Source organism: Octopus bimaculoides, chromosome 10 (assembly GCF_046866305.1).
Source record: "Octopus bimaculoides isolate indiv1 chromosome 10, ASM4686630v1, whole genome shotgun sequence".
NCBI lineage: Eukaryota > Metazoa > Mollusca > Cephalopoda > Octopoda > Octopodidae > Octopus > Octopus bimaculoides.
The window spans coordinates 27,836,553-27,851,552 of NC_142937.1; the positions used below are offsets into that span (position 1 = coordinate 27,836,553).

Below are 15,000 nucleotides of genomic sequence, written 5' to 3' on the forward strand. Positions count from 1 at the left end.
TTGTTTCGATAATCCAATAACTACAATACAAAGCATGTAGCCCTTAAAACGGTTTTTGTGCATTTACAGAGAATACCGAACTGTCTTACACAGGATCTTGTTTATAGGAATTCCCAATAAGTTATGAATACCCAAACTGGGAAGTCAGTTATGTAATAACATGAAATTAGTTACTCGATATTAAGAATTTATATAAAGTAGCCCCGAAAAGGGCTTTAATGCTTTCCTAGAGTATATAGAACTTAGGAGGAAATACTAATAAGGTATATATAATAAAATCCTGAAGCATGTTACGTAATAACAGTCTAATCAGATATGAGGTAATAACAATTCAAAGTAAATAACTCTGAAAAGTTTTTCTGTGCCTTCCCAGAGAATATTACCCTCAGAGGCGCTAGTGTTGGTATATTCGTGAAAAAGTCTCTAACCGAAATAAGTGGGTCTATTGTTTAGGAAAATACTATTTACTTGTTTAAGGGTTGTACTAGATAAATTGCGAAAACAACTCTAACTGATCACATACTAAGAAATAAGAACACTCAATTTCATTTTTACCAAATCATTTAGGAAAATGAATGGGCTATTTCCTTTGGTTGGAAAAATCTGGGCGAATGGGTTCTTTCCCTTAGCTGTTAAAATGAAAAATATTATATATATATATATATAAGGATCCCTTCCATGAACCCTATTATCAACTTTCTCAACAATCTGAGTGTACCATGAGGTTTCCAGACACGAGTTCTACTCACGTATCACGTTTCCTCAAAATCGATAAAACGATGTAGCAGGAGTTAGCTAACAACTCCACAAACACACAACGACGGACAGAATTTCGCACAAATGTAGTATATATATATATATATATATATATATGGATTCGGTAGCCGGAAATTTAAAGAAGTCCTCTGGGTATATTTATATCAATATATCTATAACTGTGTGTGTTCGTGTTTGTGTGTATGTTCCACCACCACATGACCACCGCTGTCTTCATGTTCCTGTATTTAGCTGTTTGGCAAGAGCAACCGATAGAATAAGCACCAGGTTTACGATAACAAAACTAGTACTGGTGTCGACTCGTTCGACTATAATATTCTTCAAGGCGGTGTGTCTATGTCTCCGTAACCTTGCGGTTCGATACAAGAACCCGATAGCATAAGTACCAGTCTTCGAAAAATAGTGCCAAGATCTATTCGTTCGACGAAAAAACAATATCCAGTTCTATATTTAAGAGATGAGGAATTATTTACATTATTTACATTATCTACATTTGACGGATATTCGTCCTCATCTTGTTTGTTGTTAACACAACGTTTCGGCTGATATACCCTGCAGCCTTCGTCAGGTGTCTTGGGGAAATTTCGAACCTGGGTTCTCATTCCTATCGATGTTACTATTATTATTATATTATTATTATTATTATTATTATTAATCAGGTCGCTGCCGTGAATCGAACTCGGAACCTTGGGGTTAAGAGCGCGGGCTACTAACCCCAAGGTTCCGAGTTCGATTCACGGCAGCGACCTGATTAATAATAGTAATAATAATAATAATAATAATAATAATAATATAATAATAATAATAATAATAGTAACATCGATAGGAATGAGAACCCAGGTTCGAAATTTCCCCAAGACACCTGACGAAGGCTGGAGGGTATATCAGCCGAAACGTTGTGTTAACAACAAACAAGATGAGGACGAATATCCGTCAAATGTAGATAATGTAAATAATGTAAAACAAAATCCGTCAACGCGGTGCGTCAGCCTGATCGGAGTCTCATGACTGAAACAAACAAGACAAAAAGATAGATGATGTTATGCAATGATCGTCTGATCCATTTGATAACATAAATAACAGATGGAGCAATCAATGCTCTAATGTACTGGATTATATCCAATACGTTCGATAGGTTTTAAAAGACGTGTTTTTGCTCTTGTTTAATTTTGTCAAGCCACAAAAGTTCGAAGCTTTAAGTCTCATAGATATAATTAGATATCTTCGAAAAATCTACTTCCCATACAATACATAGCTTCGTGTATAAATTCGGCCATTTTGCTTAAACTGTAAGAAGTTATATATTTTCAGTGTGAAATCTTACAATATCTTATCCGTAAATGTACAAGGTGGTGTGGGAGAAATAAATAGATTAATTTTAACACTAGTTATGGTATTAGATGCGATTACGAAAATCTGATGTTCCAGGAATAGAAATCATAGAATCGGTTTCATAAATAAGTAATTCAAATGAAATTATTCACGAAATAAATAATTAAATTAAGATAAAAGGAGGGTGTACATGATTAAAATATCTCGAAGTATTTATATATTTGTGTTCTGTTTGTTTAAACTAACTTTATAATGTTATATTAACTTAATTAGTTGCTGATTAATCTAGCTCCATGTACTTCTATCTACCTATCTGTCTATCTATCTATCTATCTATCTATCTATCTATCTATCTAACTGTCTGTCTGTCTGTCTGTGTGTATATATGTGTGTGTTTTTGTGTTTGTTTGTGTGTGTGTATGTGCGCGCGCGCGTTTCCTTTCTATCGGCAGAAGTTAAAAAAGTAATTCAAGATCTCAGTGTTTCGAGGATGACAGGAAACTCTTAGTCCTTGAGGTATTTTGTAATTTTGTCGATTGAAAATAACAAATATTTATTCATGCATCGGGTTCTATACGCCACGTTTGGACTTCAGAACTTTTGTACATGTTAAAGAGAAAATGACTGAGAGTAATTGAAAGAGAGAGATGCCCGGTCTGGGAATCGAAACCGCTATCCTACGATCGCGAGTCCGCTGCCATAACCACTGGGCCATTGCACTTCCACTGATTGAGCTCTACTCCAAGTTGAAGCATTGACTTCTTCTTGTACTAGAGAGAGTAGGACTTTCTGTTTCATTGATTTTAAATAGTGAAAGCTTGTGGTTTCGTGGTTAAGGTATTCGACTTACGATCGTAAGGTCGTGAGTTCGATTCCAAGCAGCACGTTCTGTCCTTGAGTCATACACTTTATTGTCATGATGCTCCATTTCCCTCAGCAGAGAAAAAAAATTAGGTGTATTTGTAAATCAAAGGATCAGCCTTGTCATATTCTATGTCTCGCTGAATCTCCCAGAGAACTACATCAAGGGCGCACGTGTCAATGGAGTACTCAACCACTTGAACGTTAATTACCCGAGCAGACTGGTCTGTAAATCGGAACTGCCGGAACACTCGTCGTCGCAACCGACGGAGTGCCAGTATTGATTTTGAAATGATGCCAAAATATGTGGAAAATTGGTTGGCGAATAAACTCAAACTTATTCTATAAGAGCTCCTCAGCATACTTGGAGCACTTGAGACTAGATCCTCTTTGTAGATCCTGTTCTGGTCGGCAATAATTCCTAACAAACATTTTCTCGAGTGAGCGTCACATTGCGATGCAGACTTAGTTAGATTATACAATGCTGTTTAGTTCTAACAGACTCAAATACATGCAAAGTAAGTTTGTTTCTTACCTTCAAAGAAAGATCTGGCTATTCTACTCTCAGCAAGTAAATTAACTTTAAGAAATTAATTCTGTTTTCCCGAAGTGATCCTCCCTTACCTTTGAGAGAGTCTAACTACCACCACCAGGTTTTCGCTTCGTTTCTGCAGCAATAAAGATATTTCAATTAATTAAGAACAGTTTTGCTTAAAGCATTTGGTACATCACACATGATTGTAATTTATGACTGGTAACTTATTGGTTCAAGATATATACATAGATAATTAATTAGTGAAATCTACAATGTCTATTGTTGCACTTGATGATCATGATGAAGATGCTAAGGATGATGTAATGGAGACTGACAGAGTCTATTATTGTTGTTGTCGTTAAGGTAGTGATCTGGTTGAATCATTAACACACCGGACAAAATGCTTAGCAACGTTATGTGTGTCGTGACGTTCTGAGTTCAAGTTGCTGCGCGGTCGACTTTACCTGTCATCCTTTCAGGGTCGATAAAATAAATACCAGTTACACACTGGAGTTGATGTAATCGACATAACCTCTCCTTTAGAATTGCTAGCCTTGTGCCAGACTTTGAAACCATAATTATTACGATGGTAAGGCTGCGATTTCGATTCCAACCAGTGTATTGTGTTCTTGAGCAAGTCCCTTTATTTTATCCTTTATCCAGTGTATTCAGCTGGCGAAAATGGGTAGCACCAGCATGGCTGTAGTTTAATGACTGAAACAAATAAAAGACAGAAAATGAAAAAAACCATTGTCACATTATGTGTCACAAAGAATCGCCTTCAGAATTACGTTAAGGGTATGCGTGTCTGTGGAGTACTCCGCCACTTGCACGTCAATCTCAAGAGCAGGCTGTTCCGTTGATCAGGTCAACTGGAACCGTCGTCGTAGTAAGCGACGGAGGGCCAGTCAATTATACATTAACTTAGGAACAAAAGAATTGCATCGGTGACGTTACCAGGGCAAGAAAGAGGAAAGAAATCGCTAATCGTTTCCTGCATCAGAGGACAACATCTCAGCGTTTTATGTTAGAATATACGATCTCAAAGCTTGAAATGAGAAGACATTATTCTTCAAATGTAACATGAAGCGGTTATTTGAAACAGAGCAGTTACAGATATGTTAATGGCTGGTCATGACACCGTATTTGGTTTTGCAATTGTAATATATCACCAAGTATATTAAGGGTTTAAAAATCCATACTGGGTCTAACACAAAAACAGTTTGTGTTAGCAGAGCGATTTAATCAGTTTTAAGTTATCTCTACAGATTTATGATATAGTTTAGAGGCAACACTGAAAGGCTTATCGTATACATAAATATATCCATTTACGAAACGTCATAAATTTCAGAGCTGGCTTCAAATTCTACAGAAAATCTGTAGAGATACACTTAAAAGCGGCTACAGATATGACCTAAGCAGGAATTACTTGATTGTATGCTTGTTAAACACACGCCATACCAGCGCCCAGAATATAACTTATTCAGATATTTGCTCGTTTGTTAAAAATCAAACAGAATATTACGGAACTTTGATAACGAGGATAGTCCTGTATAGATTCTCATTTGTCATTTATTATTCATGAAACGATTGTGGGTTTTCTAATATCGATATTTGCTTATTTTCAAATGATAATTTTGTTTTTGTTGATGCATTATCGAGTTCTTCTTTCGAAAGTTAGATGAGATATATAATGAATTTTGCAATTAATTAGCGGTATATATTTTGGAGAAAATTTCCAAAATATAGTAAGGTAGAATTTCAGTCGTCTTTTAGCTTTTCCCCAAAATAACAACAAACATTCGCGGGAAAATTCCACTGTGCTCGGAATGATTTACGAGAAGAGAACTTGCATCAATTACAATATGAAAATTACAATTTTAATAACTTAATGGAGGTGTTAACGATTCCAATGGATTTGTTATCGAGAAGCAATACGAGCGAATTTAAATATTCCCTCTTTGATGAATGGCAATATAATAAAATAATTAATCACTCGATTATTTTAAGCCAATATCCTGTTTGTGGATCCATAGAAGCAAGTTATGATTCCCTTTTACTATCTGAAATTAGCGAAATTATTTCCATCTCTATTGTTCTTGCCATATAAAATATTGATAACGTTTATCTCGGGCTCAAGGCTTCACACTTTCACACAAGCTCTAAACTGCCATTGTAGGCGTTGTATTCATGACCATTTTGCCGTAACGTGAAATGTATTTTAAGACAAACTTCCACGTTTGTCGACTTCCACTTAACATGAAGCTCCACAAGAAATAGGTTTCGTGCTGTCAAACTCTAGGCTACGGCAAAACTTTGAAGAGTACATTACTTCAGCAACACTGAATTTGGCCCAGTCTACTGAACTGTGTTCCTTTATTTCATATTTATTCTAGTTTATATCGGAAATGGTGAGCAATAGGCTTCTCTGGTTACAAGCGATAAATCAATATTTCACTGCTTTTCTGACAGTAAAACTAGCAAGGGAATTTTTGTAGAAGAAATATTGACGTCATACAAATTGTGTTATGAATTTCGTTCGAGATGCAAGAGTTTTTCAGTTTGCTGGAGTAAGTTTAGAACCTTTGCGAATATTCATAGATCGGATACACATACACACACACACAAAAAATAAACGAACAAATATGCATACGTATATATCTTTTTTACACACACACACACACACACACACACACACACACACACACACACACATACACACACACACACAAGCACACACACACACAAACACACACATACTGAAAGTGCAGGGTCTGGTGGTTACGATGTTGCACTCACGATCGCCAGGTCGTGGGTTCGATTTCTGGGTAAGGCTCAACGCTTTGTTCTTGAGCAAAATGCTTCTTTTCACATTACTCGGTCTACTCAGGTGTAGATGGGTCGCCCTACAACGGCCTAGCCCTCTCTTCAGGGGTAATGTTGGCCTGCTCACCTAACAAGCGGGTTGGCATCGCTCAAAAGCTAGAAAACGATGCTAAGTACATTGTGGACTAGTGATGTACAACATCCGATAATCTAGTCGATCACGTGGAATTTATATAAAATACATACGCTGCGACTCCATCTACACACGGCGCATTGATCAAACGGAGCCAAGAGTAAAATAGCTTGGATTGAAATTGAACCCAGAACTTTCTAGTCGTGAAGTGTTGTTCTTAACCACAAATTCATGAATAAACCTAATTAATAAAAAAAGGTTATTGAATGTTATACAGCGTGTAAATCGCCGACAGTCTTGGTCGGCTTAACAACATTAAACGATAGGATTGTAGCGTTAGTTCCTCCACCATCGCTTGACAACCGATGCTGGTGTACTTACGCCCCCGTAACTTAGCGGTTCAGCAAAAGAACCCGATAGAATAAGTACTAGACTTACAAAAAATAAATCCTGCGGTAGATTTGTTCGACTAAAAGGCGGTGCTCCAGCATGGCCGCTGTCAACACCTTGTACTGACTATATATTCTCCCCACATGATAAATAACAGTTACTTCATGGGATGACGTGGGTAATCAATTGATAACATCAAACCCACTACTTCATGGATTCTCCAACTTATCAATCTCTGAGGGACGAACGGTAAAGCCGACCATGGCAAGATTTAAGCTAAGACGGCAATGCCGCTGTGAGTCCGAATATGCTGGATGCACGTTCGAACTGGGCAACAAGCTACTCAGCTGCGTTTTGTCACAGAGAATATATCTCGCTTGTTGACACATCTAGATCAGCTCGCAGCGCCACCTACCTAGACTGGGAAATGTAAACATTTCGGAGAAGCTGTTTCCTCATTGGGCACTTGATCGGTCTGTAAAGCATGTTACTACTACTACTACTACTACTACTAATACTACGGTAGTAGTTTCAAATTTTGGCACTAGGCCAGCAATTTTGGGATAGAGAGTAAGTAGATTACTTATTATCTCGATCCACGAGAGGATGAAAGGAAAAGTCGACCTCAGGCGAAATTAAAACTCCGAATGTAAAGACGGACGAAATACCGACAAGCATTTCCTCCTGCATAGTAACAGTTCCGCCAGCTCACCAACTTAATAATAATAATAATAATAATAATAATAATAATAATAATAATAATAATAATAATAATAATAATAATAACCCTTTCTACTAAAGCAGAAGGCCTCACATTTTGGAGGAAGGGGTTAGTCGATTAGATCGACCCTAGTGCATAATAATAATAATAATAATAATAATAATAATAATAATAATAATAATAATTATTATTATTATTATTATTATTATTATTATTATTATCCTTCTACAATTCTTCATGATGATGATGATGATGATCATCATCATCAACGTCTTTGTCATTATCGTTAAAAATTGTTATATGCTGTATGAGTTAGCAAGGATGTTGGTGACAGCAAGTCTCCTCAATTCTGAAGAATCTTCTCAAATTATTATTTGCTGATTTTGGTTTTCTGCTATTTTGAAACTTTTGTTTTTTGCTATTTTATATGTTCATTTACTTATAAAATGACGTTAGAATTCTTTCAGTGAATCAAGATTGCTTCACAAATTCTTTAAAATTAAATACCTTTGAATTTATGCAAGAGTTTTGATTTGTTTTCCAATAATTTATTAAATAAGTCTAAATTCTATATTTTAAATATAGCAATACGGTGTACCCATCCAGAAATGTATTGTCAATCACCTACTGAAGTTATCAGGTTAAAACAAAAAGCGAAAAATACAAGTGTATTATTACATCGTCGTGTGGACGAATATCTTCTGTTAGTACCTCAGCTTATTTCATACACAAAGTTTCTTAGCTCGTCATTATGAAATATAAATGTGGGTGGCACTCATGCGAATGTGTTGAAACCGTAATGTTATTTAAGGAGTTATCATCATGGATAGGCGCAGAAGTAGTTGTGTGGTATGAACTTTCCTTTCGCAACCACCATTCGGTTTCAACTTCATTCCCATTGCCTAGCAATGTGGCCAAATATTTGAACTATCGTTTCAGTTTTGACCAAAGACTTGTAAGTGGATTTGGTAGACGGAAACTGAAAGAAGCCTTTCCTATATATACATACATATACATACACACATACATACATACATACATATATACATACAGACAGATAGACAGAAACACACCCACACCCACACCCACACACTCACATATATATATATCATTGTGTCACGAAATCTATCTATCTATCTATCTATCTATCTATCTATCTATCTATCTATCTCTCTCTCTCTATATATATATGTATATGTATGTCTGAATGTATGTATACTTTATTAATAAAACTGCAAAGACATCACAAAACCTGTTACTCGGTTTAATAATAATAATAATAATAATAATAATAATAATAATAATAATAATAATAATAATAATAATAATAATAAAAGCAAGCTAAAGCGAAGATGAAATAGTGTTTATTTGCAAAGAAATGTCCATCTCTAAATACAGCAATGTCTGTTTCAACACACGATTTCTCAAACATACAAAATATTCAGTTGAATGCTAAAGTAATTTTCTTGCTTGTCTTAGCATAATATATCCATAGTATTTCAGAGGGTATAAGTTTTACCGTCGTTATTTCCTTATTTTACTTCACGGATCCCATCAGCGTACTCTCAACTATAATGACTAAAATAAACTAAAAATCAAATATGGATTACTCTTTAAATCCTATAAGATTAGCAACAATGCAAACAATAAGATATTTATTCATTCTTAATACTTCCAGGAAAATTTGAATGGGAATATGTGATCACTGTTGTTTGTTCGTCATCGGAGAGCACCTCTCCTCTTTAGACGGTGTGTGTAATTTATTACACGTGATTTGAGGGGGAATTTGTGGCATCACTGTGCCAGCCTTTCAATATATGTCTCCTCAGTCAAAGTTACGCGACCGGATGATGAATCTGGGAAGGACATGAGCTATTTTAGATCGGAATCAGCAAACGCATTATTTTCTAATGAGACGTGGTGTGCTGATACCTATCAAAACATGATATTTCATGAGGTGCCCAAGGAAGAGGGAAAATCCAAAAAGCAATGTAACTATTCATTTTAAATATATTCTGGAAGATTGGAAGGGAAATACCTGATCATTGTTTTTTGTTCGCCATCGTAGGGAGCCTTCTCTCTTTAAACAAGGTCTGTGTTATTAACACCCGTATTTCACCGATTTAAGGAGGAATTTGTGACATCACGGTGTTTTGTCCTTATTGTGTGTATCCGCAGTCGAAGTTACACCAACAGACCTACGGTTCTGCCAAATGAATCAGGTCTTGTTTATAAGTTTCAACAAAAATATTTTCTGATGGGTGTTGATGTCTGCCAAAAAAGATAATAATTCATGGGGTTCGCACGCAACAGGGAAAATCGAAACAATAACGTAGCTATCAAGTTTTTAATACATTCTGAAAGATTCGAACGTGAATACCTGATCGCTGTTTGTTCGTCAACGTAAGTCTGTCTCAAAAATCAATGTAATATATTTCAAGCAACAGATATCGAACTCCTGACTTATGTGACTTGGAATATTCATGACTTTTATAGTCAATGCTTTATCCTCTTGAGAATGCCGTCTCTATTTACTAATTTTAGCGTAAAATTTCATTTAATCACCTATGATTGAATTAGGATGGCTGTTTTTATTGTTGCTGCTTGAGATAAAGTCGTTTTTTGTGCTTTTGCTAGCTGTTGATATTGCCCTTATTTTTTGAAGTAGATATTATTTGATTTTTCTTTTATCAATATATACTTCTGTTACTGGTTGTTTCTTTATTTCTATCTGTGTCTGCCGTTTTTGTGTCTCTAAAAACCACGCATTATTTGTTGAAAGTAAGAGACTCACCAGATTAGTAAAGGCAGGATTAGTATGGAAAATAAAATAATTCTGAATTGTTCAACAAAGGAATTGTAGAGACTTTATGGCATTGTATTATAGAACAAGTGTGTTAACTAAGTGCACATGCAAACACACACACACACACACACACACCCACACACATACTTATATATTCACACGTGCTGTCACGCACATAAAGTCACACAAGCATATAAATGTATATGTATATAAGATGTATATATGTTTATATGTATATATATACATATACATCTATATATATGTATATATATATACATATATATGGGCATATATATATATATATATATATATATATATATATATATATATATATATATACATATATACATATATATGCATATATATATACATATATGTGCATACACACACAAGCACACACGTATGCATAAGGTATATGAGTGCGCACACAAATACAAGCATACTTGTAGATGAAGTTGTGAAGTTGTACAAATAATCGATTGGCAAGTTCTGTTTATTTACTAATCTGTAGAGATAACTGTAGTTAATTCAATAAAATAGAGAACGAGACATAAGAACATTTCAAATTACAGTTGTATACAGCTGCTTTCTTTCCTTTTCAGCTAAGCAAATCGTTATGCAGTATGGAATTTCGTTAGATTAAGGATAATGAAATTGTTAAGAGGGCCAGATTGCGAAAGAAAAGCAGACGGTAATTTTCTTTGTTATGTACACTAAAACTCTCTGATAATAATATATTGGTACAATTTTATTTGGATTTAAAAACGGTTTTCTTTCCTGTTTTTAGCTTTGTACAACACGAACGATTTTGCATTTTTTTTTTTTTTTTTTTTGGAGATTTAACATCATTTCCTCGCCAGCTTTTGCACGTAACAATTTCATCTCTGCTGGTAAATAGAGCCCAATCAACTGTACTTACTAAATCGTTAGCATTTGTTCCTCTTTTCGACGAAGCCATATTAAAACCTATATTTTGTTTCTTGTCTCAATTTTTTTCCCTTTCAAACCAATTCTCTTTTATCAATCTGACATATTTACGCAGTTTTTCTCTTTGGTCATGCAATATTACAAAATAAAACTTAGGTTTCTTTTAAAAAGACAAACCAGTTTTGAATTTATGCATATAAAATATACGTTCTATCTCCTTTTCAATCTCTCCCTCTCTCTCTTTTCCTTGTTACTGCTATTTTTTCTCTCAATAACTTCTCCATCAACCCCGTGATAGTTTCTCCATCGTCCCCATAATAATTCATCACAACAAACGGTAATCGATATTTTCTGTTTTCTTTTCTCTATTCTCCTCTATAACATGCATGGCATTATCCAAAACCCTTTTCTCTAATCATTTCAGTGATGCTAATGATAGGATGTTGCAGCTGATGATGTCCATGATCACAGTGATCATCATCGTCGACGTCATCACCATCGTCATCGTCGTTGCCGTCGTCATCCTCACCATCGTCATCATCGACATCATTATCATCATCGTCATCATCATCATCCTCACACTCACTATCATCATAACCGCCATCATTATCCTTGCTGTAATCATCTTCATCTTCACCACCACCACCACCACCACCACCACCACCACCAACACCAACACCAACACCACCACCATCATCATCATCATCATAAAAGCATCATCAACATCATCGTCATCATCGTCGTCACCAACGTCGTCATCATCGTCATCACCATCGTCATCATCGTCATCATCACCATCATTATCATCATCCTCATCATCACTATCATCATAACCGCCGTCATCATCCTTGCTGTCATCATCTTTATCATCCTTATCATCACCGCCACCACCATCACCACCACCACACCACCATCACCACCACCACAGCCACCATCACCACCACCACCACCACCATCACCGTCTCCACCGCTGCCATCATCATCATCATCATCATCATCATCATCATCATCATCAACCGCATCATCGTCATCATCATCATCGTCACCATCTTCCACATCATCATTATAGCTTTAACCACGTTGTTAATTATAAATCACGAGATATATCTGCAGTTAGAAAAGAAGCTGCTACATTGCATATCGCTGCTGCACTTTTAAAACTAAAATGAAAAAAAAGAAACGAAAAAATAACTGAAAAAAAAAAGAGAACGAATCAAAAATAGCGCTTTTCATGTAAATTCCGATTATTTGTCACATGAAAGAGAAATAGAGATTCTAGAAGCAGTTTCTTAGGAAGAACATTAAATGCAGCGGCAGATGCGGCGGGAACAAACAAAAATATCGCCATCGACAGCAGTAGTAACAACAACATCAAGGACTGCAATTGCAAAACCTCTGGCAATTTTTCAACAGAAATGATCTTCTAGAATCTACGACGTAAGCCGAAGCAGATTAAAGAAGCCTCACAATTGCAAATGCAAATGGCGCATCAGCTCGACATAATAATGGTTATACAGCTGCCATATTGCTGTTGGAAAAATATATAATTTGTAACAATTAAAACGAACTGAGATTGCAACGGAATAAAATAGTAACTATGGCAACAGAAATATCTGAAACCTGTGCAACAGTAAGAATAGTTTAATATTTTGTCACAGAGCCAGTAAGTCCGGGGCAGGGGGTAAGCTGGTTATATCAGTTCCAGTGTTCAGTGGGTATTTGTTTTATCGGCACCGAAGGCGGTGGAAGGCAAAGTCGACCCAGGCGGAAATTGAAACCGGAAGTATTTTCCGCTAAGCATTTTCCTCGGCGTACTGACGATTTTGCCTGATCACCGTTTCCATTGCAGTGGTAATATTGGTTTCAGATCAGGCGGCGAGTTGGCAGAAACGTTAGCACGCCGGTCGAAATGCTTAGCGGCATTTCGTCTTTATGTTCTCAGTTCAAATTCCGCGGACGTCGACTTTGCCTTTCATCCTTTCGGGGTCGAAAAATTAAGTACCAGTTGCGTACTGAGGTCGATCTACTCGACTGGCCCCCTCCTCCAAAATTTTGGGCTTTGTGCCTAGAGTAGAAAACAATATTCATTTCCGATGGGGCGGCGATCTGGCAGAATCGTTAGCACGTCGGGCGAAATGCTTAGCAGTATTTCCTCTGCCGTTGTGTTCTGAGTTCAAATTCCGCGGAGGCCGGCTTTGCCTTTTATTCTTTCGGGATCGATTAAATGAGCATCAGTTACGCACTGGGATCGATGTAAGTGACTTAATCCTTTGTCCCCCCTATGTTTAGCCCTTTGTGGGAAATGAAATGAATATTCATTTCAGATTTTGCTACAAGACCAGCAAATTCGGGAGAGGGCACAAGTCGATTCCATCGATCCTATCGCTTTACTGATACGAAATTTATCGACCCTGAGAGAATGAATGGCAAAGTCCACCGCGTGCAGAATTTGAACTCATAGGGTAAAGTATTTTGCCTGCCGTGCTAATCATTTTGGCAGCACGTCGCTTTAATTGTATTAGTATTAACAATACAAGGGCGGTGGAACACACACACTTATATTTCTTTATTACCCACAGGGGGCTATACATAGAGAGGACAAACAAGGACAGACAAAGGGTTTAAGTCGATTACATCGACACCAGTGCGTAATTGGTACTTAATTTATCGACCCCGAAAAGATGAAAGGCAAAGTCTAAGCATTTGGCTCGGCGTGCTAATGATTGTGTCAGCTTGCCGCCTTAATACACACATACATTAGCTGTTTGAATATTTCGGTAAATATTACTAAATTATATCGAGCACTATTATTTTCTGGCAAAACTGATTAAGAGGTATAATTTAGAAAAAGACGCACACACAGAGAGACACACACATAAACACGCACACGCGCACACACGCACACGCGCACACACGCACACACACGTGAATGTGCACACATTTAGACAGATAGGTCGACATCGCTGAGATGATAACACATTCATATGCCTACAAACCTTATCTTGAAAGAGAAAACCTATATCTAAAATGCACCGAATCTTGACTTTATTTCCAAGGGTTAATCGCGTTTGCACTATCAATATAGCAACGAATATATTATATCTTTTTGTAAATTAATAGATTTCTCAAACAATTATTGAGTTTTCACAGTAATTAGTTTTGCGTTGATAGTTATTCTCAGCAACACTTCGAATATTTAGTCAAATAGGCGCAGGCGTGACTGTCTGGGAAGAATCTTCCTCCACAAACGCATGGTTCCATGTTCAGTTCTACTGCGTGGCACCCTGGGCAAGGGTCTTTTCTACTGTAGCTTGGGGCCGACCAAATCCTTGTGAGTGGGTATGGTAGATGGAAAGTAACAGAAGCGTCGTATATATATATATATATATATATATATATATATATATATATATATATATATAATAATAATAATAATAATGATAAATAATATATATATATATAAATAATAATGACAATATTAAATAATATATATTTACATATATATATATATGTATATATATATATATATACATACATACACACACACACACACACACACACACACACACACACACACACACACACACACACACACACATATATATATATATATATATATTACAAATTAAAAGGGTAAAGGTTTATCAATTTATTAATTTATTAATAAATCAACAATTAATAATTTTTACCAA

General features: G+C 36.1%; 1 protein-coding gene across 1 annotated transcript in view; it reads left to right on the forward strand.

Moving 5' to 3' along the window:
• The window catches only part of LOC106869302 (uncharacterized), a 4,121-nt gene extending 1,728 nt beyond the window's left edge, over window positions 1–2,393 (forward strand). The window contains exon 2 of the mRNA XM_089359099.1: window positions 2,383–2,393. Within this exon, the coding sequence (XP_089215225.1) occupies window positions 2,383–2,393 (11 nt within the window). The remainder of the gene's footprint in view (window positions 1–2,382) is intronic.
• Window positions 2,394–15,000: the final 12,607 nt, after the last annotated feature.